The sequence below is a fragment of the Cupressus sempervirens genome, chromosome 3, assembly GCF_028749045.1.
Source record: "Cupressus sempervirens isolate cs-2001-9-10 chromosome 3, ASM2874904v1, whole genome shotgun sequence".
NCBI classification, from domain to species: domain Eukaryota; kingdom Viridiplantae; phylum Streptophyta; class Pinopsida; order Cupressales; family Cupressaceae; genus Cupressus; species Cupressus sempervirens.
The window spans coordinates 779,878,223-779,905,669 of record NC_143120.1 but is presented as its reverse complement, the minus strand read 5'-3'; the positions used below and the strand labels follow the sequence as shown (position 1 = coordinate 779,905,669).

Sequence of the window (27,447 nt, the reverse complement as noted above, 5' to 3'; positions counted from 1 at the left end):
TAGCAGAAGGCATATTTCTCAGAATCTTGACCTTTGTTTGATTTATCAGTTTTAGCAAATGATGCTCGATGTTTTGATCGATTAGGACAATTTAGTGCATAATGTCCATATTAATCACATTTGAAACATTGAATTTTAGACAAGTCTTTCTTCTGTTTTGTCTGTCCTTTTCCATGAAAGTTTCTTTTCCTTTTGGTGTTCTTCTGCTTACCCTTCTTATGAGAGTTGTTGTTAAGAACATGAATGTCTTCATCTAAGGTTTTATTTTTTCCTTTAGTCATTAATCTTGACTCTTCTTGAAGACAATCGGATCTTAATCGATGTAGTTTTGGAATTTTAAATCTTGCACTTATACCTTGTACAAATGATTCTGAAGAATTTGATAGTCCTCCTAATGCTATTAGGGATAGCTCTTGGTTGTCAATCTCATAACTGATAGAGGATAATTGATCTATCAATTTTGTGATTCTCATGAAGAAGGCATTTACTGTTTCTCCTTTATTAATATTGATACTATTCATTTGTCTTTTAAGAGCAAGTTTTCTACTAGTGTTATTTACAATGAATTCATTTTTAAAAGCTTTAAACATACGATATGCTGTTGCATGTTTTGCCACAATAGGCACTATGTGATCTCGAACAACATCCACTATTATTTTCATGGCCTTCTCATTATTCTTGATCCATAGAGTTTTTTCTAGATTATCTTTAGGTTCTTACTTTTCTTTTTTTACTAAGGATTCTAATTTGTTCTCTTTTAATAGCATCATTATACAAAGTTTCCAGGATTTGAAGTTGTCAAAACTTGTAAGGTGGTGTTCGAAGCTTAACATGTTTGTCATCTTGAAGAATAATGAGAGACTGCAACTTAATGTGAAATTTGATCTCTTAAACTTAATGAGATCTCTCCTTAACTAGGCTCTGATACCATGTAGAGTTTCTTACCAGATTTCAATACGAGGTTGACTGATGCACAACTCTAATTGCAGGTTTGAACACTGATGTCAATGATGTTTGATTTGCTCCAAAATCTGTATATGTTAGTACAGAAATAACAGAGATATCAAGATGTTCTTGAACTTGAGATGCTAACGATCCTTTGATATGCTTGCATTAATTGATTTCAATGCCTTGCAATATCGGGTAGATCCAATATATATAAAATAAGGAGGGTTGTGAGAGTGATTGGGCTTTAGAGACATGACCAATCACTGTCACACCTATTCGGTTTTTGTTATCATACCCATTCAGGGTTAGTTAGAGTTAACACAAGTCTAATTATATATTACAGATCATAATGAACTCGATTCATATGCAGCCCGATAATGATATTTATTTAGATCGATTATGATCTTAAATCAAAGGTATTGGATAATGTTACAATCATGACAAAGATATGATCTCATATAAAATATATATATGTTCAATCGGTTTCAACTGCAACGATCATTTGTAGAATGACAGCTAAAGAGATTATATGTATGTATGTATGTATGTATGTATGTATGTATGTATAACAGTATGTAAATCATACTGGTATATATATACATATTTTTATATAGATCTTGATCACAGTCATTGTCAGACCGAAGCTACATGCTTTAATACCCTCACCCTGCAACCTTTCTTACTGTCATGACTTTGAATTCGACCCTTGCACTTGTAGTGTTTCATTTAATCAGACACATTTTGTTGAACTTGGATGAAATTCATGTTTTAATGAGTTTCTCCAGTTGCTTGTAGAGTTGATCATGATGTTGTACTTCCTCCTTTTGAGTACTTGATGCATGACTTGGATTTGCATCTTGAGACTTGATCTGTGTCCTAGAACCACCCTGCCATCTTTACTTGGGTTTCAAACTTGAACCTCGTCTTTCACGCTCAGCTTCTATTTTTAGCCCCTCTCTCCTTGGTCTTTGAACTCTCTCTATCCTTGGCTCCTTTTGGTTTAAACCTTGGAATTTTACCCTTGTTATCTCCTTCCATGTCCTAACCTGCCATAAATTTCCTTAGTTAAACATTTGCATTTTAAAATGTTTTTTGAATCAAGTACGTGGTTAGGAATTACAAGTGATGGCAATATCTGTTGTAAACATATACTTAATCAAACTCTCATGTTTGAGATGCATTATTGAATATCAATATTGAAGGTCTGATTGTGATCAAATGATATTTAAAGTACACTCACAATTTCATCAACATTTAATATTCAGTTGAAGCTATCAAAAAACCATGCATCTACAGCCTTAATGCATCACAAAAATGAGTTACCTTGCTGTTGATGGTAAAATTCTGAGTCTAAAAAATTCTGATCTGCAATTGGTTCAAAATTCTATAGGCCTGATTTTCTGTTGCATGTGATCTACATGGCCCTCAGGTTGCCTAGATTCATGAGTATGTCAAGGCTTGGGTGGCTAATGGAATTTCTAATCAACTTCTTGTTGTTGCTATAGGGAAAATTCGATCTGACATGGATAGAAGTTTAATCTTCCTCAAGTATTTAATCTGCACTTTAAGAGTCATTTTTGAATTGGGTGTTGAATTGGATTCAACACCCAATATATATGCTTCAATATCCAAAGATTGCATCCCTCAATTACGGCCGACCTGATCTCTTAGAACCAAAATTTAATTCAACACCCAATATGTATGCTTCAATATCCAAAGATTGCATCCTTCAATTAGGTCCGACCTGAACTCTTAGAACCAAAATTTAATTGAACCACACCTTTTTATCTCATCATCAAGTTGACCTGATTGGTTTTTAGTTAATTTGTGGCAAGTAGAAAACCAAATCTATGCTCAGATGTTTACAAGTTTGGAAATCAAGCCTTATGTGGCAACTCGATTTAAAAATTTTCTGCCTAAGGACAACATCAGAATTTGGAGATGCAAGTGGCAAGACTCTTGACAGATTTTGGATTTCAGGGCTCCATTGGTCCAAATATACAAGATCTTTTGAGATCCATGCCCCATTTGTCAAAATACTTGATTTCCTTCTTTGTTCAAATTGAAATTCCTCACAGATTTCAAGTATCTTCAGTGCTTAATGACCTGATACTTGTCCAAACCTAATCTTTGCCAATCAAATTCACAAGTTCAACACCCAATCCTCACTATCGTCATGGACATCTTCTTTCCCTCTTGATTGTCTTGAATTTCAACTCCATGGTTTTCTCACATGCTTTGTTCAGCCCTTCATATCAATTGAAAATTCATTGCAAACTCTTTGAAAACTCCCATTAAGTTTGAATTTGGAACTAGCAAGCCCTCTCGGGCTTGACCCAATTTGTTGCCCATTGTTCATTTGATCATGACAAAACTTGACCTCATTGTTTCCTTTCCATGACTTGAACACTGCAACTATCCTAAAATGTAGAGTTAATGACTGAACTTGAACACTTTTTATCTACGACTTTGACTCTTGAATTGTTGCCAATATTCCTAAACCAACTGTTTACCGTACGGGTAAAATAAATCAACGCATACAGACAATAAGAACACGAACAAAAAAACTCCGTATATTATTTGCATATGCTAGAACATTACATTATGCTTATGATTATTGATGATTACAATGATCTCCTGGAGGGGATATAAATACAATCCGAGGAACCTTGGCTACAGAATACAAAGCCTACCGATGACACCACCCCGTCGGCTACACAAAGTTTACCAACGACATCATCCCCCCCAAAAGAAAAAATCGTCTCCGAACGACAATTACAAAATATCTGAGACAGATTAACAAAACATAATACATTAACTAAGTAACAAGATAGATCTGTTTTTGCGACACTAGTATCACATTCATCCCATGCTTGAACCAAACTAGTCTCCAAAACACACTGCACCTGTAGCCTTTGCTAACACAACACTGTCTCCTCAAGTTGACCTTGATAGCCACTTGTGCTGCTTTTTCTGTTTCCAACTCCTGGGTACCCTGAGCCAAGTGTTGCTGTACTGCCTCCAACTGGATGATCAGCTCCCCCCGAGCTCTCTATGCATCTACCACGATAGCCTCACATCCAACACCTACTCCAAGTGCCTCTGGTACATAGACACTCCATGCCTATAGAAGCTCCAATCCTTCATCAACTGGTCAGACTTTCCACGACTGATAACTGCAACGACTAGGGGTCCAGAGGGCAACCGCGGGGTCCTGGGGCCAAGACCAAATTAGCACTCTGAAATCCACACAAAACTGCATGAAACATACTGTTTATGTGATTATCTACTGATCCTACTCTTTCTGGCAACCGCTGATGCTTTCCCTTCCCTTTGGCATCATCTGTTACTCATTCTGAGCATTCTTGATTTGTTGACGTTTTTTTTCTTTTTTTTTTTAGAAACCTGCTGACACCCTTCTGCATCTATCGGTGTATTGCAATCTTCTTCTCCCTCTCCAATTCCTAGCTCATTCATTAACCGCTGAACACAACATGAAAGGAAGACAGCAAAAAGGAGCACCTCGCGAGGAAAGAAGTCCGCGAAAATTAGATAAACACCCGTAGAAATGATGAATGCCGGCTGTGGAACAATAGTCAGGAAGTGTATTAGGCCCGCGTGGAGGCACCATATTTACAAAAGGATACCTGTAGAATCTAATAAACAATGTACACTTCTAAATCTATTCCTCAATCTAGATGGTTACTAGTCGATGTTGTCTGTTCATGCGATCCAACAATTTCTTGGCCTTCCGCCAGGCTTTACACGATCCATTCAGGCTTAGATCTAACAACTCCATATATCCCCTTGCATTCTTTGCCTCCTTTACATATCGGGAATCCCTAGCGCACAATTTCACCAGGAACCCAACTGCATTTTCTTTGTTCTGAAAAAAAGTTTCTTTTACAATAATACCCACAAAAATGGGAATCTCGCCGCCCTCTCCAATCGCCTTGGCTCCCTTCTTGCAACTTGCAATTAGGGCCAAAAGCGCCAACAATTCATCATCCCCGCGCAAAGGTACTCCGCAGAAAAATGAAAAAAAAAAAGCTCCGCGGGAAAATGGCGAACAGCAGCAGAGGATCCCTTGCAGTTACGTTCGTGGGTTCTTGACAACACACCGTCCTGCTTGGCCGTGGGCGTTAAGGTCTCCATGGGCAAATGGAAATAAGGCTTCGTTGGGATATAGAAAAGACTTTGTAGCACTTGAGAAGTACACTGCAGGAAATGTCAAGTTCTGCAGAAAGACACCCGTGGACATGTGCCTGTGGGACAGGCTGCCCGCAGAACACAGTCCGTGGTTTTTTTTTTTTCAAATTTTTTTCAAATAAAAAAAATAAAACTCAATTTTCCCTCCACAGTTCGCCATTCCACGACAACGAGGGAGTCGAAAGATACATAGCAATGCCACCCGATGAACTAGGGAGCCATCCGCGGATAGAGAAGTAAATGTGCAAGAAATAAAGGAAATTGCGGAAGAAAGAACACCACTGAGGGTGGAAGAAGATGCCACCGAGAAAGAATGAAGACAACCTGCAATCACAATGCATCCTGCAGAAGAATCTGCGAAAGATAGGAAAAAGCCGCACTACGCTGTGGTTGAAAAAGTGAAGCCGCCAATGAACAAGATGAGCCTGCGAACACCAAGATGCAATCCGTGGAGAATAGAAAGCCATCCGCACAACAAAAGTCCATAGGAGATAAAGGCAGGCCGTGGGGAACAAAAGACTTCCCGTGGAGACACAGCCCATGAAAGAGGTGTCCGTAGAATAGTCCGCGGGACCCCTGTCCGAGCAAACTCCGCTCACTCTTCGATCATCATCTGGTTTCTTCTCTACTTTTCCATCAACCTTCATTGTCTTCAGCTGTCCTTCTCCTTGCGTGATTTTCTTTACTTCTCCCTCTTCCTCATTGATTTTTTTCGTATGTCCTTCCACTGTGGTTTTCTTCTTTATTTCATGTGCGATTTTCTTCCCTTCTCTATCTTCCTTTGTGATTTTCATCACTTCTCCTCCTTTTACTTTGTTCGCTCGCTTTCTTTTCGTACTCTTCGTATGCTTGCCCTCGCTTTCTTCATTCTCAATTTTTTTCTCCAGTATTTCATTGATCTCCATTTTCTCCGAGAGCTCTTGCTTTGTCACTATTTTCACAATAACCTCGATCTCCTTCTCTGATTCATTCTGCTGCAACTACACTTTTTTCGAAGTTGACTCATCGACCTCATCTCCCAAATTCATTATTTGCAATGTGGCTTCATTATACTTAATTGTCTCCCCCTCATTGAATGTATGAGTGGGTGTAACATCCAATGGTGCCTCCCCCTCGTTTACCTCAATAAACTCCTTTGGAAATCCATCCTCGCTTGGACCTTCCTCAGTTGTCAATACATTGCAACTCTGGAATAGTTCGTAGTCCTCTATTTGCTAGTGGTAGAGACCGTTGACCAAATCCAAGTCATCATCCGTTGATCCTCCGTCCAATCGCAGGACTCCCTTCCGATCTGGTTCCATACATTGTCTTCCTTCCTCATGCTCTCCCTCAGAATCTGATGACAGGGCCTTTTCCCCGACCATTTGGGTGTGTAGATCAATAACAAATCGCCGGTCTTTACTTTCAAGTGACAAGGTGTTCTTCCAATCGTGTCTTACTCTGGCTTGAATAAGCCATTCGTGGCCAAGGATGGCGTCATACCCTTTTCTCTTCAACAGAATGACGGCAAAGTCCAACAGGAACAACTGTGTGCCAATCGTCATCGGCTGTGCCATGAGTATGCCCAGAGGTTTAATGCCATGTTGGTCCGCTGTGAGTAACTGAAATGTAGGGGGCCACAATGTCGGCTGCCCCAACTTTTTCCAGGTCTCCTTGGATAGGACATTTACGTCGGACCCTTCGTCGACTATTGTGTCTGTGAGAACATGTCCGAGGATCCCCATCTTGACGACCGCGGGATGACGGCCAGATGCGAGGGCTAGCAACATTTGGTCTTCTCCGCTTGTAGCAATTTCTTTCTCTATCTTGTTCTCCGGGTATCCTCGGAGTTGGCGCAATATTTGTGAGGGCGAATTGGAGCTGGGGCATTGTAAGAAGCAAATCATTTATCTTGATAGGTATCTCCATTTGCAAAATTTGCCGCACAATGTTTTGTTTCGCGAAATTCCTTGCTGAAGTGCTGGTGGTGTCCCTCAACTGAGAGGTTTCTGCCTGCGATGCCTTTTCAATCTCCACCCGTGCTTCCCCAAATTTCCTCTTTTCTTCTGTCGGGTCTAGGTACTCTTTTGCTTGCCTCCGTGTAATCGCCAACACCTCTTCTTCAGCTGTCTCGACAATGATCAAGTTAACTCCAGAGTTTGGACATTTGGCATCGTCACGGTCGCCAGGTCCACACCATCTACATAATAGCTGAGGGGTATTTGCAGTTGGACATTCCCGGGCAAGGTGTTTCCACAAGTTACATGCGCGGCATTGTACGATCGGCTGTCCATTCGCATCATACTGGATTCGGCTTTTGGTGGTATTGTTAGTGTTATTGTTTGCATTGTTATTATTATTCTGCCCGCGTCTATTATTCTTGTATCCTCTCGACGTAGCACCAACATTATTGGTATTTCTGCTACTGCCTGACGGGGATGCCTTCTGTGTAAGAAGTACCTGCGGAGATCCTCTGGTCTTCATGTTAAAGGGACATTCCTTGGTCAAATGGCCCATGATCTGACAAATGTCGCAGAATTGGTTCTTTGGATAGGATCCTTTAGTATGACCGTCGGTCTTACACTCTGTGCACCACAGCTCACTACCCTTTGTCTCCTTTTGCATATTTTAAAACTCCTTCATCATGCGGATGATGTCCTTCTGTAGGGCGCGGACTTTCTTGCTGCTGCCTTCATCGTCGCTACTATCTTCTCCGGAAGGCTCGTTGCTCTTAGAATCAGAGGAGCTAGTCTTCTTCTTCTTTGTCTTTTGCTCACTTTCGAGGTTAAATGCTCTGTTATAAGCTTCCGTGTATGACGGCGGTGGCACGATTTTTATTTTCTTCCACAACTTTGGGCGTAGACCTTCCACGAACCATCTTTTTTGAAGTTCGTCCTCTGGCTTATTTTCCATTTTATTTATCAAATCTTTTAATTTCTTGGTGTAGACGCGGACAATTTCATTCTTCCCCTGCTTGGTATTGAAGATCTTTGCTACAATTTCATTATCATTGCGCAACAGTTGAAATTCGGCCATAAACTCCTTTCTAATGTTATTCCAACTGTCTAGCTTCTGCGGGTCTGTACTAGTAAACTAGTCAATTGCCACACCCTGTAGGGTGGTCGGAAATTGCCTCATCTAGTCGTCTTCATCAGTTATACCATTTGCCATCCAGATTGTTTCACATGTTTTGCAGTGTTGAATGGGATCGGCGGTTCCATCGCCATCGAACTTCGGCAGTTTTTCTTTTGGTCCTTCCATCACAATTGGTTTTTGTAAATAGGCGTTGCTCGGTTCTGCAACATTGGCACTGTTCACTCCCACACCATGGCTTTGCACTCCCACACCGGCGGTTTGCACTCCCGCACCGACGGACTGTTCTCCCACATCGGCGGACTGCATTCCCACACCGGCGGTCTGCACTTCCACACTGGCGGATTGTACACCCACACTGGCGGTCTCAATAGCTCCGAACCTTGGTGAAGAAGGGTCGTCTGAAGTTGCCCCCTGCTGAAGTATATCTCGGAGGAAGAGTTCACTCCATGCTCTTGCTCCGTTGGCACTTTGAACCGTGTGAGTTGATGCTCTCCCGTTTGGATTCTCTTCCCTCGGCAAACACAAATTCAAAAACTCCTCCCATGCTTCTTCCACCAATTCCACCCGCTGCCGAGTTTCCTCCAACAATTCTTTCATGGTCCGGTTTCTATCGGCAATCTTCTGAAATCTCCTTTGGCGTTCGGCTTGCTATGCTAGAATTAAATTTTCTTGCGCAATATGGATTCCATCTTTTCCCTTGACCTTATTTCGATCCTTGTTAAGTTGATTTGGCATTAATCTTCATTCCTCCCACCTTCCAGGTTCATAAGGCAACGACGTCAAATGTTTACCGTACGGGTAAAATAAATCAACGCATACAGACAATAAGAACACGAACAGCAGAACTCCGTATATTATTCACACATGCTAGAACATTACATTATGCTTATGATTATTGATGATTACAATGATCTCGCGGAGGGGATATAAATACTATCCGAGGAACCTTCTCGAAGGAGTCCATTGGCTACATACAACATGTCGGCTACAAACTATTTACCGACGAAGTTGGCTACAGAATACAAAACCTACCGACGACACCACCTCGTCGGCTACACACAGTTTACCGACGACACCAACACCCATTGACAACTAAGGCGAAAAGAGGGGTTTCCCATATGCAATGGGTTGATGGTGTGGAAACCTCAAAACAAGATTCCTTAGACATATACCATGAGGTGGCGTGCTTAGAAGGTGACCTCATCACCATTTCACCCATTATATGATCCCCTCATTTTCTCTACCATGGCTGATTACAGCAGTTAGAAAGTGCATATAGTATTTCGCACAACAAATATTATGATAAAATATTCTTGAATTGGCAAACACAACATATTAAATCAGAATTATAAGGTTATTTGTGTACATCTGTCTATGTATTGTCATATCCCCTATTTTGCCCCTTTTAAAATGGAATTTTACAATAATAATAATAATTAAATATAAGAGTAAATGATTAAATGGAAAAAATAAATTATAGTTATATTATTATAATTAAATAGTTTAGTTTATTAAATGAATAATAATGAAAGAAAATATTTATATTACAAATAAATAATGATATTATAATATAAATATTATTATATATCAAAATTGTAATTCAAAGATACATATTGATAATACTAAATGCATGATACACACCACTGCATTCTAGAAATGAGAATGATAACAAATAAGTCCCTAAAGCATACCAAAGTTATGTCACCGCTTACATTAATATTTGGAGAGTTGTCAAGTTTGAAGAGTTAAGTCGTGTACCTTTACCAAGCAACTCTTCATTTGTGGAAGATAATATAAAAGGAAAATCCTCTTCACTTGTTAAGGAGGAGCGAACAAGATCATTAAAGGCAATCCATCTCTGACAGCAAGATGAAATAAGTGACTCATCAAACATAGATCTGGAAAATAGACTGCCAATGTGGACTAAGAGCAGATGAGTAGCGTTAGAAGGAAAAGAATATATAGTTTGTAACTGCAAAGGAGGGAATGATAGCACCAAAAACCATCGAACAATCCAAGTGAAGATTTCATTTACCAATTGCAAGAAGACACATCAACACCGAGTATTGGACGGACATCAAATACAATATGCCTGAGCAAATATGAAGTGCAGACTCATTACGTTCCTTGGGAGAGAACGGAAGTAAATATACAGAGAGGAAGCAAACATACAGATTCATCCATGCAAGTGGAACAAACTGGATTCCACATAAGGAATCCAGGCATCTGTACTTGCATCTTAGTCAGACAGATAAGATTGAACATACAGGTATTCCAAGAAAAGATAAAACATACCACAGTAATCTGTAATACACGGCACTGGTAAAAGATTGGGCAATAAGGAAGATATAAAGTTTCCTTATATAGGTAGTCCCAAGTTCACCAGACATCCAGTGGTAGGGAAATATTCAATGTTTGTATTGTTATAATATAGACATCTCAACCTGTGATTAGAGCCATAGATACAGTGTCTGGGAGTTAATGCTGATAAAACAGAGGTGACAGCGTTTGAACATTACAATATTGATCACTAATTCGGAGTGGTTATTGTTTGTGAAAGCATCCACTATTCATTCATCATAGTCTGCCAACAAGCTGGAGCCATACACTGTTATCGCTGAGAAGTTGCGCCTAAAACATTACAGAGTATTGCAAGAAAATAATAATACATTTAAGTAAAAAATTAGATTGCTATAATAGACTATTGTCAGCACATCCATTGCACACATTGAAGGCCTGTATGAAAGAATAACAATCAGTCACTTGAAGCAACTGCAAGACAACATTATAGGATATTATTTTCATTATTAGATCAGAGGAAGCTATTAATTATCAAGAGCATGTAGCATACTTGAATCAGTCTTATCAAATGAAGAAGGGATCTTAAGTGCAATTATAAGATATCCATTTGGCATCTATAAAATTGTTCCGGTAATGATGGTAAGGATATTAATATTAATTGTATAGTACAACTATTCTACAAGACATCTAGGATTTTCTATTAAGATAATATTATCACCACCCATGAATCATCTAGTACAAAGGCTTTGAGGAGTATACAAGAATGTAATCCATAGTAAGGGTAAAGAATTCATATTTATTGACTCAAATTTCTAAGACACTTTACAAGGGGACATTACATGTATCCATATATGAATAATCACATAATATCATAATTTAGAACTGTATATATAACTTAATAAACACCATCACAAATAGATTTTTAATGTAATATATGTGTCACACAATGTTCATACTCAGATCTCAGGTCTGAATTTATAATCTGCTCTTCTTCTATTATGTCTTATCTTTTCCTTTTGACGATTTCTACTTCATGGTTTGTCCCTTCATAATTTATTTGCCTCTCCCTTTTAAATCTCTATTCTTGAAGGAGACACGCCCTTTCAACGCTGCTGTCCTGACATGTGTTCTTTACTAGTCTCTGTAAATAATTTAATTTAAATTTATGTAAATGTCTTCATTATGCTAATCGGTTGTATACCATTGATTATTTGTCATTGCATTAACATAATCATTTCCTTTGACCACTTCTTATTAATTGCTCAGGCTAGGTGGTAGTAAGACGATGCCATTCTTAATGCGATCCTTTGTCATCACTGAATGGCATCCTCTTGTCACAATGGTCCTAAGCATGGCATAGCAGCAAGCATTTGTATCATGAGAGTGTTTTTTTGTTTTCCATTATAACACCGACTTAGATCAAACAGATTGCAATTATGGTTTCAGATTATTGATCGGGATGTAAAGGCATATTTCGTTATGTCATAAACTGTGATGTCTCACCTTCTTGAGACTATTTCAGATCAGAGTTTGGTTGGAATCATGGCAGTGTATCATTGCTTTCCTTTAATTTATGAGAGATTATATAGTAATATCACATTCCAATTTGGTGACTGATTGATTGAATTAATTCATTTCTTTGATTTGGTGATATAAGGTATTATTGAGTGATGATTAGGTGATTGTTGATTCAATAGATTGATGCTTGGTTGCTGAATTGTTTTCTTCCTTGGTCCCAAGTTGAAGTAATGATGATTGATACGGATTTGATGATTGTTTGCTTGATCTTTCTCATTGATTGATATCATGAGGGATTAATGATTGTTGGATCTCTGGGCAATGATTGATAGGTGATCTTCTATACTTTCTTGGCAAAATGGTCACCGCCATTCACGGGATTTGAGTCACCACTTTTATTGTTTCATTTTTTGGACTAATAAATAATTATGCAATTTTGTCTCCCTTGGACCATTCAAAATTGAAGTTCTCTTTTTTATTCTCTACCTTTTCATTTGTTAATGCTCTTATAAAAGGGGCACACCCTTTGGTTATATAAAGATACATCTGTTTGACAACTGTTTCTTTTTTCACTTCTTTTTTAATCTTCACCTATCGTTGACTTCTCAAATCTGTCTTTGCTGCTCTTCAAAATTGCAAATGTCCCATCTAAGATCTGCATATCCCCTTCTTCTAGAGCTACTTATTTTCTTCTTTCTTTTTCAATTCTTACTTCAGATCCCTCCTTGTATTTCTGCTTAAAATCTTCTCTAGGTCTCCTCTACTTCCTTTTCTCCTTTCCATTTGATCCATCTTCCCGTTAATATCTTTTCTGAGGAAGGGTCACACCTCTTCACTATGTTTGCCCTTGTCAATGGTCACACCCTTCATAACTACCACCCTTTGAAAGGGTTGTGTAACCCTTCACCTTTTAATAGGGTCACTTACTCATTTTCTTTTGTTTCCTTCCTTCTTCCCTTAATCCTTCGTCTTTCTTCCTCTCTCCGTTTCCCCCTCAAATGAAGTACTCTTCTCTCCCTTTTACACCTCATGTTTGAGGGGGACACAACTTTTTCCATTTATGCCTTTTGACCATTCCTTTAAGTTTAACTTAACCAAATTTTAATATTAATCTTTTATATACATACATATTTCAATTATTATTGTTTATTGTTTAATCCTATATCAAGAAGGGGCATGACAAGCTAGTAGCATTTTACAATCCACTCACTTCATACAACAAAGCTAGAGGTTTATTCACAATATTGAAATGTTCTATTGTTAACATTAACTTTATCATGTTTATTTGGAACTTACCAAAGAATCATTCACCAACAAAGCTTATAAACTCTATTTTGGATGCTTTCTTTCTCTTATGGGAATATGTTTGATTTTAAAAAAGTAGTTTTTGTCTAGTTTTCAACAATTTTGGAACGTTTTTTAAATCTGATTCTTTCTTGTTTAAATCCCGACTTTTTAAAAAAAACCTCTACTTTTGGTTTGCTGTTTTTCCCCGCAAAGATATTTTCTGCTATATATTGTGTTGTATGGTTTATCCAGGAGTAGAATCTATTTGCTACTCATTAGGTTGGGCTGCTTGATGAAAAAGATGATGCATATTAGTGAGCTACCCCTGCCAGATAGATAATATCCCCCTGCCTTATGTGGCCTCCAGATAGTTTCAATCACCCAATCTATAATCTCCCACCAACCAGGGAGCATCCAGTAGATGGATTGGGTGGTCATGGAGAATCATAGCTCCCTGGTAGATTGTTTGATGTGGATTCATTCTTGTACACAGGTACCAAAAAAAAATTAAAGATAACAATTTGTAATAATCAAAACAAAATCCCAGTAGATATCAATAGATTGTTGTAATTACTAAAGCGAATTGAGAATGATCATTATTTTTGGATAGCTAATCCTGATATACCGAACTTTGTGAAATTGTTTTTACATCTACTAGCTTTGGCTAAAAGATTCCAGTTTGACTGGGTTATTTTTGTGTTCCAATTTTTAAATAATTTCTTTTTCACTATTACTCATTCTCTTAATTGGGCACCGATGCTGACCTTTGGCTTGTTGAATTCCAATAAACCTAAAAAATGGAAGATACCAATGTGTTTTGCAATTTCTATATGTTAGAATGTAACTATGCACTGGCCTCAGAGACATGTTTTATGCATATTTGAAATCATGCAGGGAATGCTAACTTCCTGAGTATCCTTAGTTTTTTTTGTCTTGCAGGTCTTTATTGCACAAGAGGAACGGTGTACAAATCGTATTTGGATATCAAGTACGCCAAACTGGATGGCAACATATACACCTCATTCTAGTGGATATATGTGGAAAATGAACAAAGTTTTTGTCAAAGTGATCAAGACATCCAAAGATGACAAATGGTTTAGTGGAAGAGAAGTGATTACTGTTAGGTTTTCATCTATTACAGTTCCAGTTGTACTTGTATTTTATGCCCTGGGTGTGGAATCAGATTTTGAAATGATGCAAATTATAGGCAATGCATTGACTGATTCTAAGATGAGTGAGATATTGATGGCATCCATTTATAAGGCTGAGGCAGAGCTAAAAGAGTTTCGAAAAAAAGGTAAAGTTTTGGAATATATTAATGACCAGCTCAAGAGCAAAACAAAAAAAAGTCAAGATGCTGAGGAGGTCCTTAAGGCATGCCTTTTTCCATATATAACGGGATATAAACAAAAAGCCATATTTTTAGGATACATGGTTAGTTGTCTCCTATCAGCTTATTTTGGTCAAAGGCATGTTGAAAACAAAGATGACTATAAAAACAAGAGACTTGAACTAGCAGGTGAACTGCTGGGTCGTGAATTACAGGGATTGGTTAGACATTTCTGTAATAGAATGGGAAAAGGAATTCAGAGGGAACTCTCAGGTATTTTTACTAAATATCTCATTCCTATGTTGCATACTTACAGAATTTAGGGTGCCTCAGTGCACTTTGATGTAGATTACAGCATATTCTTATCTTACAAATTACAAATTGAAGGTTTCAACTATACTAAATGACAGGTACTTGTTTCTGGATGTCATTAGATTTAATGATTCTATTTTTCCCTTCTTTTACAGTACGTGGGAATCTCGACTCAATGGGTATATACAATGATGCTTCAATCATCACAAATGGTCTTGTGAGAGCATTTTCTACAGGAAATTGGTCTCATCCTCACAAATTCAATATTAAATGCACAGGAGTTGTGGCAAACCTTAAGTCAACAAATCCATTGCAGACTCTATCTGAGATGCGTAGAATGCGACTGAGGGTTCAATATGCTGCAAAGCTTGGGGATGCGAGATACCCGTAAGTATTGTTTGCTTAGATTTCATTATCTGTGACAAGGTGTAAGATATTTGTCTCTGGTACCTTTTTAAAAATTAAATTTGATTTTACTATAATGAATTTGAAGTTCAAGATAGTGAAAGGAGAGTGTGAATAAACACCTTGGCCCTTACTTTATTTTAATGCAGAATTTTTTCTAAGCTGCTTTCTATAATTTGGTGCAAAAATATTTTGCTCATCTTATACTTGCTTTTAAACTTCATCATTTAAATGTCAGTAAAATTATGTATCTATAAGGTTTTCCCATTTTTGTTAAATTTATAGCTTCAGTTGAATTGAAGCACTATATATATATATATATATATATATATATATATTAACTGGTGATTAAAATAATAAAAAATGATTTTCCCCATTATCGGGCATCTTTTCATATTATCCATTAATCATACCAAATGTGTTCGGGTTCCTTGTTATGATCGGGCTTCATATTATAATCTTTGAAATGCTTAAACAGCAGTTACAAAAAAGGAATTGTGATTATGTTCACGTAGGGACATGATCCTACGTGGCCATAGCCACGTAGCTTGATGTTTCTACGTAGACATGGCTCATTGACATTATATTTATAGTGACCACTGTTTGGAGAGAAATACATATATACAATGGCATCTTCAGTACCTTAAACAGCGGTCAACATTTCTCCACTCACAGTCATCAGTTCATGTTCAGATTTTTCTCTTATATTACATAAAGGCTATAATATATTTAATTGCTCACTACTGTCACCTATATGGTGAATTCAAATCTGCTATTATTATTCAGACTATCTATCAAAAACCCTGTATACATTTACATGGTATCAGAGCCAAAACTGATAGAGCATTTATACTCGGTTATCATCAAAAATTAAGATTAAAATCATGGTGAACCACGTAAGACTGGAAGACAAACTTGAAGGTGCTTCCAATTTTGTTTCGCAGAAAATTCGAATTATGATTATTTTATGAGAACTTGAATTAGAAGGGTATGTGGAAGAAGATAAGAAAATGCCTGAAAATGATCCACATAAACTAACTTGGAAAAGGCATAATAATAAAGCTATGAAGATCATCATAGATTTTGTTAAAGATAACATACTTCCATCCATATCAAATCTCAAAATTGCCTATGAAATGTTCATAACTATAAAAAACACATTCGGAATTAATAATACTAGCAGATTGCTCACCTTGACACAACAACAGCAATATATCAAAATGAACAATGGAGAGACTATTACATCTTATTTCCTGAGTACTGCAGAATCAAAAGACCAACTTGCACCCATCGGGAATCAAGTAGATGACAAAGAACTATCTATAATATCCCTTAAATGGTTACCATGTCCTGGGAAACTTTTATCCGTGAGATGAGCTCTAGACCTGAATTGTCAAAAGTTGACCACCTTAAGAATGACTGCACACAAGAAGAGTCAAGACTGGTTTCAAGAGGAATTAGTACAAATCAAGAGGGAGAAATTCAAGCCCTTCAAACAAATACAGATAATAAAAGGTAGAAGAGTCGATTCAAAAGGAAAAGAGGAAAAGGAAATCAAACTTGCAAGAAAAGAGACTGGTCTAAAGTACAATGCTTCAAATGTGACAAATTTGGTCAAACTCACAAAGTCTGCCTGGAAAGGAAGAAAATCCAAGCTGCCCTAGCAGAAGTAAAGGGTGAAAATTTAACATTCTTTCTAGCTCCACAAGTGAGCTAAATACCAAAAAAAGTACCTGGATAATAGATATTGGAGAATCTTGTTGTATAATTGGATTCAAAGACAAATTTGAAATTTTTGAAGGTCACTCCAGTGAAGAAGTAATAATAAGGGATAACTCTACACATCCAGTAAAGGGAATTGGAACATGTTCAATACAATTGAAAATTGGTGTCACTCTTCAACTAAAGGATGTATTATTTGTACCTGACATCAGAAGAAATTTGGTTTCAATCTTAGGCCTAGCAAATCAAGGGTATTGTATCACATTTCAAGAATATAAAGTTCTATCCTGGCCTAAGAGCTCTAATATTAAGAATGCAATCACCATTGGTTTGAGAGATGGAAGCTTGTACAAACTTTTTAACCATCAAAACCTAGTGTAAACAATGAAGTTTTAAAATCAAATGAAATTTGGCATCGAAGACTTGGTGATCTTCATTTTTTGTGCTCTCCAATCTAAAGAAAAGATTGTAAGAGGTTTAGCTAGTCTAAAAATTGATCATATCGGAACATGCAAGGGATATGCCTTAGGAAAAAATACTAAAGGATTTTTTCCAAAAAGTGAACATAAATCTAAAACAGTACTTGAACTTAGTCACAACTATTATTTTCCTAGATATCACTACAAATGTAGTTGCATTGCCATTTTGGTATATGCTTTCCAAATGACAGTCATGTCTCTAATATAGGATGAAGTATGTATATGGGACATGTCTATTCATTAGTATTTAATTAATATAATGAAATAAATATCTCTTATATATATATGTATATATAAAATATCTCACACTTCTATATATATATAATATGTATTTGCACTATAGTTTTATCCAACAAAAGCTACGAAACATTAACACTCCCTCTTAGCTAGGGAAGATAAACAAGATTCATACATAATATGAATAACACATTACCTCAATGTAAAAATGGTTTATAGAATGTCAACTCATTTGACTTCCTAATTTATTGAGTGCCGACTCATTTGGCAAATATGAACTCATTTGACATTTGAAAGTCAACTAATTTGACTTTCTAGTTTCTTGAATATCAGCTCATTTGATATTTGAATGTCAACTCATTTGACATTTGAATGAAGTTATTATAAGATCATCACCTTACAATAACTTCTGCAAATACAAGTGAGAATCATTTGGAAGTCGTCACTTCCTCATGATGTACACAGGGGATAGACCCAATAAAATCACAATCATGAGGTATATTCATGAATCACAGGCCTCTTGTTTGCTACAATTTATTGACCATTGGAGAATCCTTCTCAACATGATCTATTCCCTTTGAGTCAATACATCCAAGATCACTAAAGTTTGACGGAACCGTATCCTCTATTTGCTCCATCTCTTTCAAGGTTGCCTGTAATGAAATTTCAGGCCCCTTTTGAATTTCAATCTCTCTCTTCGTATAAGAACATACTCAGAGGACAAGATTAAAGAGAATAACTCTTATCTTTAACTTTCATACTCCGATATGGATATAAACATGATACTTTTAAAAATACATTGTTAGAAATAAATCAATATCTTTTGTATTAGGAGTACATATGATCTTATAACTCAATCTATGAAATCAATTATATATATATATATATAGCAAGAGAGAGAGAGAGAGAGAGAGAGAGAGAGAGAGAGAGAGAGAGAGAGAGAGCGAGAGAGAGAGAGAGAGAGAGAGAGAGAGAGAGAGCCTCCATTATTCACCAAGTCTTATGTTCTTGCATATATAAATAAGTTAAATTATAATTATATATAAATAAAAATAATAAAATTACAGTATGACATACCTAGTAAGTGGGTCCCTTTTGTACCCATCGACTAATTTAACTAGCCTTTCCTCTTTATGGTGTGCTGCCCATTCTAATAGAGTGACTTAATAATCCCTCGGGATCCCCTTCTATTTACCCTTGAATGACTTAATACTCCCTTGGGATCCAGTGGGGCACGTTGCTTGTTTATCGAGTTGCTATAATGACAGATTTGAACTAAATGTCTTGGTCGTCAACGAATTCGACACTGTGACATGTAAAGCATTTTGTGCTAGGCAACACCTTAATACACTTATGTCTGATGAGTGCACGTACTCTGATGTCCAAGATAGGTGTTTTACAAGACTGCAGGGCGTTTGAGGCCATAGCATCCTGTTTTGCCTAACATGAACTCTGCCACAGTCAAGAGCAAGCAATTTACAACCTAGAATGGAACTACATTCTTAATGTCATTTCTAATCCAGGCATTAACATCCCTAGTATTTCTCTCGACAACACATGCACCGTGTTGTAGACAACCATGAAAGGGTAGGCATTATGGTCAGAGAGGTCAAGGCTGAGTTCCATGCCAGAATTTCCACATCCAATAACAAGAGCACTCTAAAAGGTGGCAACATGTTTATACTCGCAGGTGTGAATAACGCTTCTCTTTGCTAGGGAAAATAACCAATTGTTCCATCATTGGCATCGCTGCTATGCTTTTCCTTGGGTTTCCCTTTATTCATATATTCCAACCTTGTGTTCTAGGCTTATTTGCCGGTCTCTTTAATGGTCTGCAATCTTGGTGATGGGTTTTCAACTTTCAATTTTTTCATTGTCTCCATCCATTATCTTCATCCGATAGTTAGAAAACTTATGTATATTAAGAAGGGATTTCTTACATTTGCATTGGCTTTGGTACCATGTTATTTTTCCAGAGATCACTGCAAATGTAGTTGCAATGCCATTTTGGTATATGCTTTCCAAATGACAGCCATCTGTCTAATATAGGATAAAGTATTTTCATTAGTAGTTAATCAATATAATGACAAATAGATATCTCATATATTTAATATATCAATGTAAATATTTTATCTCACACTTATATATATATATATAATTTGCACTATAGTTTATCCAACTAGAGCTACCAAACATTAACAACACCAACTTGTGTGGTCCTATGTCAGTCCATTCTCTAAATGGGTGCCTATATTATGTAATTTTTATAAATGATTTCTCTAGGAAAACTTGGATTTACTTCCTAAAAACTAAGGAATCAAATGAAGTGTTATCCAAATTCAAAGAGTTTAAGACTTTAGTCGAAAATCAAACAGGGAAGAAAATCAAAACCCTCAAATCTGACAATGGAGGTGAATACATTGCTGAAATCTTTAAAGAATTCTGCACTTTTGTTTGGTTTAAGAGGGAGTTTATAGTACCTTATAATCATCAACATAATGGAGTGGCATAAAGGAAAAATAGATCTATCATTGAATGTGCTAAAGCCATGATGTATGAGCAAATCCTCCACATTTCATTCTGGGTTGAAGCCTTTAATACCATAGTGAACATTCAAAATAGATGTCATTCAATCTTAGAGATTATAACCCCTGAAGAAATCTTTATAGGAAACAAGTCAGATGTAATTCACCTAAGAATATTTGGATGTCTTGTATGTATTCATATTCTGAAAGAAAAGAGAACTAAACTAGAATCCTCTTGGAAGAAAGGCATATTTAGAGGGTATAGTGAACCCTCCAAAGGTTACAGGGTTTACATTCCTGGATAGAGAACTATTGAAATGAGTACAGATTTAAAATTTGAAGAAGATACTGCTTATAACCTTTCTAAGAACATTGATGAATCAAATGTGGAATCAACTACAGAATTAGATGAGAACCCCACAGTTGAGAATTAGAGGGAAAATTGTTCAGAAGATCATGTACTCCCTTTTTTAGATATAAAAAATGTTGAAAACGCTAACAATAAAAAAATGCCACCATGGGTGAGAAATATGAGTGAAGAAAACAATATAGAACTTGATGAGATATTTGGAGAAAGCAAGAAAACTAGAAGTCACTCATGCTATGACTCTAGTATCCAATCTAATAGAATCCTAACCTTCAAGTGTTGAAGAGGCATTATGATGCCAGCCTTGGAAAGATGCAATGCTTGAAGAATATTAGTCTATATTAAAAAATGTGTTGGTTGGATATTTTGCAACCAACAATTTTGGGTAAAATCTAGTCCCAAAATAGGATGACCAACCATAGTGTGTGAGACAGAGTCTCTCCTACCTTAAAGGGAAGGCTCCCCCTTCTCAACGTTCCTTGGATCAACTCAAGGTAAGCAAGAAGTTGAGAGATTTTGTAAAAGAATGTGACTAATATTCTTTCTTCTTGGCTTTTATGAAAGAATCCACTTCACGTGGAGTGAGTAATGGTTAGGGTGAAATCTCTAACTAAACTTCTATCTAAAAGTTGAAAAAGGTGATGCCGATAAACCAACTCTAACTCAAAGGCTAGCTGAAAGTGTACCAATTTGTCTCTAAGTCCAGTCATAATTCTATATGAATAAGCTTTACTAATAGGGCAGAAAGACTTCAAAAGTAAAGATATCCAAATTATTTTGTGAATCAAGAAAGAGATATAAGCTACAAACAAAGCTTCTAGTCTATATATCTCTACAATTGCTCCTAGTCAAAACTCTGACTCCAATTGCTTCTTAACTCATTTTACACTCAATTATCAAGAACACAAGTTCACATGAATCAAAGATAACATATGCAAATCATAGACAAAACTTCCAATTCACACAAGTAACAATTGCACTCAATCAAAGTTTAGTTTTAATTACTCCTTTGTATTCACTTTTCTATCAAAATAGTGCTACACAATCAAAGTTCTGATCGCACAATTTCTCTAGAGCTCTCTTGCATACAATAAAAGATAAGTTTACAATAAGAGAGCACTCCTTTATATAGGCAAAGGAGTTGAGAAAAAGATGGAGGAAACTGTGGGAGCAACTCAACCAACTTTGACCTAGTCTAACTAAAAGAGAAATTATTGGGTTACAAGCAATTGTACATGCAACTTGCATTACATGTAATTACATCTTTTCATGCAATGCATCCTCTTTGATCTACAAATAGAAATGAAAACAAAACAACAATCTTAAAGATTGTTCCCTAGTGTCTTGAATTTGATGATAACATCATGCACTGTAGGAAGATCAATAATCTCCATTGTCTTTGATGTTGCCTCTATCCTTACTTCATCTACATATGCTGATTGCACAACCTTGGAATTTGCCGCCAGAGAATCTCACAAGTGTTTTGCCAAAGATTTATACAAGACAAATTTGTTCATTGTGTGAGAACCAAAATCCTTAGAATCTAAATTGGCATTTACCCTGATTGTATATTCTGAAGTCATCCTTTCAACTATAATCAGATTACCATGTTCATCAAGAATTTGACATCCCATTTTCTATCTGTCACATTTGATTCTTGTTTCTATTGCTTGACAATCTCCAAGGGTTGCCCACAACTTTGCTATCATTTTTCTCAATGTTTCTTTTTTGTAGCCCATAAGTCCTTGATATCTGAAAAACATTTCACAGGATGGGAGAATGTCATATGTAACCATGGTATCCAGATCAGACATAGTAATTTCATCCTTGTCATTAAGAACTACTTTCAAGGTGTCAGATTCTTGAGTCAAAGAAGAAATCAAGTCTTGTTCCACCTCATCCATGTCTTTGATATGCCCAATGACTTTAACTGTATCTGTAACAGCTTGGACTTTTAAAAAAAAACTTCTCCTACCCAAGACTTGGCAGCTTCAACTAACCTTTTCTCCCTAGATGTCACAGACACAACAACAACATTTTGAGAAGATTGTTGCCAAATAACTTCATTTAAACCAACAACCTCATGTTTGAACTGATTTTTCTTTTCCCATAATTCATTGTTTCTTTTTGATACATTGGCAAGTGCATCTTGAGCATCCTGTAAGAATCTAAGTCATGATTGCTTTCCAATCTCTATCTTGGTGAACTTGTAGTCAGAACGGGTAAGTTCTTCAACAAGTTTGTCCACCAATGGTTCAACAACCTCTACAAATTTGTTTTTTTCTGAATCAGCTAAGATCTTGAAACAATCTTATCTTTCAAAGATTTGCATTTAGTTTTCTTTACAGGAAGGTTATCTGGGGGTAAGACCACTTTCCCTCTCTTCATTGTGATCCTGCTTAACCATGTAAGGAAGTTGAAACTTTCCTCTATGGAAGTAGGTACAGTGGAGACCATTGGCATTAATCCTGATTGTATCTCCTCTTTAACTAGCAAGATTTAGTTTACACAGTTGAATTCATAGGTACATGACAAGAAGATTCTGTCATGAATAATTCAAAACCTGTTAGGGATGTATCAATTTGAGAAACTTGACCTTCTGTGAGAGTTGGAAAATCTTCAACAACACTTGCCAAATGTTCATTGTAATATCCTCGTTATAAAATAGTTTATTAATCAAATCTTTGTTAATGGGCTAATTGATTTGAAATATCTCAGACCCATTTTAGTTTTGTTTTCATAGGTAAGTTTAGCTTTTGACTATCTTTGTATACCCTTAGAAAGTTTTCCTGATGGGTATTTAAGCACGGCTTGGAGGTAGTCGTAGGTATACATTTTTGGATTATTTCTTTGTACTGCGAATTCCTGTTGGATTTCTGGATTGTTCACCATTTCGGAAGTGAAAGATCTTTCCAATTTGGCTTGTGCGGTTTCGGTGGGATTCAACCTCACCTTATTTCGTTGTTGCATGTAATACTTCACTTGGATCCGGCAAATTGGAGCACCATCTTTTGGAAAATTGTAATTGAATGTTACTTGTGTTCTAATCTCCATTATTGTTTGGTTCTATCTAATGAATTTGGCTCTCTAAGTTTAGATTGCAGTATTGAGTTTTCCCTCCATCCGTACACCATTCATCTTTCTGTACTCTGGGAGAATAGACAAAACAAAACATTACACCACTATACGACATCCTTGTGTTCCGTTCGACCTTCCTGTTGCATAGTATCTTTGAGTGTATGACCTTCCTGTTGCATAGAATACTTGTCTGTATGACCTTCCTATTGCACGTACATCCATTCCAGTATAACGAGACTCGGACTCGGCTCAGACTCGGCAAGGGTAACTTGACTCGTGATCCGGCTCTGACTTGTGACCCAGCTCGGCGGTGACTTGGCAAAGTGAAAAAACCTCAAAATTTTGAGATTTTTTAGGATTTAAAGAACATTCCATGCACCCATTATTGAATAAAGCATAAAGACACAATAACATCATTAAATAGAAGATAATTTGATCATAATGCACATGCCACATACTTAAAGTTAAAAATTTAAAACTTAAAAGTCAAACATCAATTACATATGTACAATACTACAAAATACAAGGTTACAAACTTACAAAGGTAAATTGCTAGAAGTAAATACTATATTACTAGTAATTAAAGTCAAACTAAGATAAATCCATGCACATTGCAAACCATCAAAATGTATATGTATTATCATTTATGCATTATGAAATCCAGCACATCAAGATTCAATGTTCATCATCAAATTCAAATGTTCCAAATGCTGATCATATATTAAGTTACTGTTAAACTATTAAACAAAAAGTTAAAACAAGACTATAAGTCTATAGCTATGGCTCCTAGTCGGAGTCCTCATCATCATCCTCATCCTCATCATCATCATCATCATCATCATCGTCATCCTCATCCTCATCCCCAACCTCAGCCTCAACCTCAGGCTCAGGCTCAGTATAATCTACAAAATGCCTCTTAGTAAGTTGTCTAAAGTAGATCCTAGATGTCTCAGTAGCCATAGCATCAACTCGTGAGGTGCCTCTAGGATCAACTGTACTCTCTGTCTCTGGCTCTGCCAATGTCTGTGAGCTGCCGCTAGGAACAACTGGAGCTCTCTGGTCCTCTGCTGCCATAGCCACAGCCTTAGCGTGGCCCTCTCTATCTGCCTGATCAAGCCACTGTAGGTCCTCATCATCAAAGACAGGATCAGTAGCCTCAGTGATCCAATCAGACTCTGGATCAACCTCCTCTAGAGTAATTGGAGAGGTGTCATTATCCAAAATCTCCCTGATCCTAATGCGCAGGTTGTAGTGCACAAAGACTAGACTATTCATTTTCTGCACAGACAACTTGTTACGCCTCTTCGAGTGGATGTGCTCGAACATGCTCCAGTTGCGCTCACATCCAGAAGCGCTACTTGGCTGGCTTAAAATGCGGATGGCGATTTGCTGAAGGTTTTTGGTTGAAGGCCCAAACATTTGCCACCATCTATCTGAATTTTGAAAAAAGGAAAACAAAAAAAATATTAGTCTCATTTCAAAATTTGAACTTTAAGTTTAAAACTAGAAATTTATAAACTAGATTGTATAAGGCTTAAGCTGCAATCTTTACCTGGCTGCAATTTTGTACGACCTTCTTTGCAAATTTGACTTGAAAAAATGGGCCCTGATGCATTATTATAGGCATCCATCTCAAGCAAGATATCTGTGGGATTAGGAGACATCTTCGATACCACTGTGTATAGGCCACTAAGAACCTCCTCATCTGCCTTGAAATCATCAAGGAAACGGTATGCCAGATTGAGGTAATAGGCTGCTGCGTGCATGGGCTTATGAAGCTGATTTTGCCATCTCTTATCAATTATGTCTCAAATGGGGCCACAGTTTTCCTCAACTCCTACATATTTGGCCTTAATAGTCTCCTTGACCCTATCCATGCCCTCATAAATGTAGCCCATAGAGGGCTTCTCGCCATCAACAACTCGTAGGAGGGCTACAAGGGGCTCGGTGATCTACAAAACAATTAAACAAAAAAACAATTTAGTGAATGATGAAACTTTGCAAAGTTGCACAATGAATATAAATCAAAAATATGTATGAGACAAATTAATTTATAAAATTTTAAGACTTAAACTTTTAAAATTTAAAATTTAAATTTTAAATTACCTCCACAATCTTCAAACATGGCTCCCAAAAATCATCATCATCATAAATGCATTTTGTTGCATCTATCCCTGTAGGGCTGCTGGCAAAGGAGGAGGAACTCCATTCTGGACCAACAAACATGCACCTCAACTCTAACTTTGAATTCAGCAAGGATTTTAGTGTGATAAAGTTAGAGGCAAATCTTGTGATACCAGGACGGGCCAACTCCTTTCCTTTCGTGTATTTCCTCATAGTGCTGAGGACCATGGCATGATTATAGATGAACTTACAAAGATTTTTGGCCTTGGTAACACATGATTTCACCCATACAAGCTTGCCAATATCCTCTAACATGAGGTCGATGCAATGGGCCGTACATGGAGTCCAAAAGATTTTTGGGTGTCTCTCCATCAATAGTTTTCCTGCAGCAATTTTAAATTAGTTAGTAAACAATGAAAATTTTTGATGTATTAAAAAACTTATAACTTTCAAAATTTAATGAAAAACTAAAACAAATTTTTTAGAAGTAGAACTTAGAAAGTTAGAAGTTCAAATTTTACCTGCAGCAACATAATTAGCTGCATTATCTGTCATCACTTGGGACAACATTGTCTTCCCTCACCTCCCTTATGACCTCCTCAATAGTCTCACATAAGAATTTTGCATTTTTCACACATGAGGAAGCATCTGTGGACCTCAAAAACATGGTGGATCTTGAAAGTGAAAATTAAACAAAATAATTATCATTCAAGAATCAAGAATTAGTACTCAATAAAACAAAATTTTCGTTATTTAATAATAGTATACATTAAATTTTAGACTTCAAGAAGTAGAGCATGATGAATTACCTCTGCTAGAAACAAGAAAATTTAGGAGGGTTTTGGACCTCCTATCTGTCCATCCCTCTGTCATGATGGTACACCCCTTTTGGCTCCAAATCTTTTTGTGGTCCTCCAACTCAAGTTTCATCTCCTCAACCATATCTAGCAAGAAGGGGCCACTCAACTCATCTTCAGTGGGGGCTTTGAACCCTGCACCACAGATGGAAACTGCATCAATCATCCCCTGCCAATAAAGAGTCCTATTATATTTATAAAAACATTTTAATTAGCATATTTCAAATTTTCAACATGAAGTTAAAAGTATAAAATTGAATATAAATTTTAAAACTTAAAATGTAAAACAATCAAATATAAATGAAGTTGAAAACTTGAAGTACCTGGCTGCTATAAATGGAATGTCGCAGAAAAACCAAAACTTGCAAATTGCTCTTACTCCAACTTCATGTATCTCCTTATTCCAGCCCATGCTCTCAAGTGAGGGTTGTGCACTAGGAGTGGTACGCAGTACAAAAAAGTTGTCCAACTTACTAGATTTTCTGACTCTAGGACGAAGAAGAGCAGCACTACTAGAAGGGGCGGCAGCAGTAGCATCACTAGAAGTGCAAGGAATAGATGTAGAAGAAGCACGAGCAACAGAAGCACTAGGACGATAGGGGGGACGGGAAGAACCTTCTCCAACACAGCTTATTGACTCAGAAACATTTGCAGATGAGCGTGGAAGGGAACT

The 27,447-nt window shown here is 36.9% G+C and overlaps 2 protein-coding genes across 3 annotated transcripts in view; one reads left to right on the top strand and one right to left on the bottom strand.

The window, feature by feature from the left end:
- The window catches only part of LOC149569106 (DNA-directed RNA polymerases IV and V subunit 2-like), a 261,527-nt gene that overhangs the window by 167,487 nt on the left and 66,593 nt on the right, over positions 1–27,447 (top strand). For both annotated transcript variants that reach the window (XM_089821887.1, XM_089821888.1), the window contains exons 4-5: positions 14,278–14,941; positions 15,136–15,367. In XM_089821887.1, the coding sequence (XP_089678013.1) occupies positions 14,278–14,941; positions 15,136–15,367 (896 nt within the window). The remainder of the gene's footprint in view (positions 1–14,277; positions 14,942–15,135; positions 15,368–27,447) is intronic.
- Positions 23,898–25,559, bottom strand: LOC149569107 (uncharacterized). The gene is made up of 4 exons (XM_089823417.1): positions 25,346–25,559; positions 24,979–25,226; positions 24,763–24,912; positions 23,898–23,996 (listed from the first exon to the last, which is right to left on the bottom strand). The coding sequence occupies exons 1-4, from the start codon at positions 25,557–25,559 to the stop codon at positions 23,898–23,900; spliced, it is 711 nt and encodes a 236-aa protein (XP_089679543.1).

Coding starts and splice junctions, on each gene's coding strand:
- LOC149569107 (XM_089823417.1), bottom strand. CDS start 25,559: ATGCACGCAGCAGCCTATTACCTCAATCTGGCATACCGTTTCCTTGAT. Junction 25,227..25,345: donor TCGTACAAAATTGCAGCCAG/GTAAAGATTGCA, acceptor TTCAAAATTCAG/ATAGATGGTGGCAAATGTTT. Junction 24,913..24,978: donor CTCCAATTACTCTAGAGGAG/GTTGATCCAGAG, acceptor GAGGACCTACAG/TGGCTTGATCAGGCAGATAG.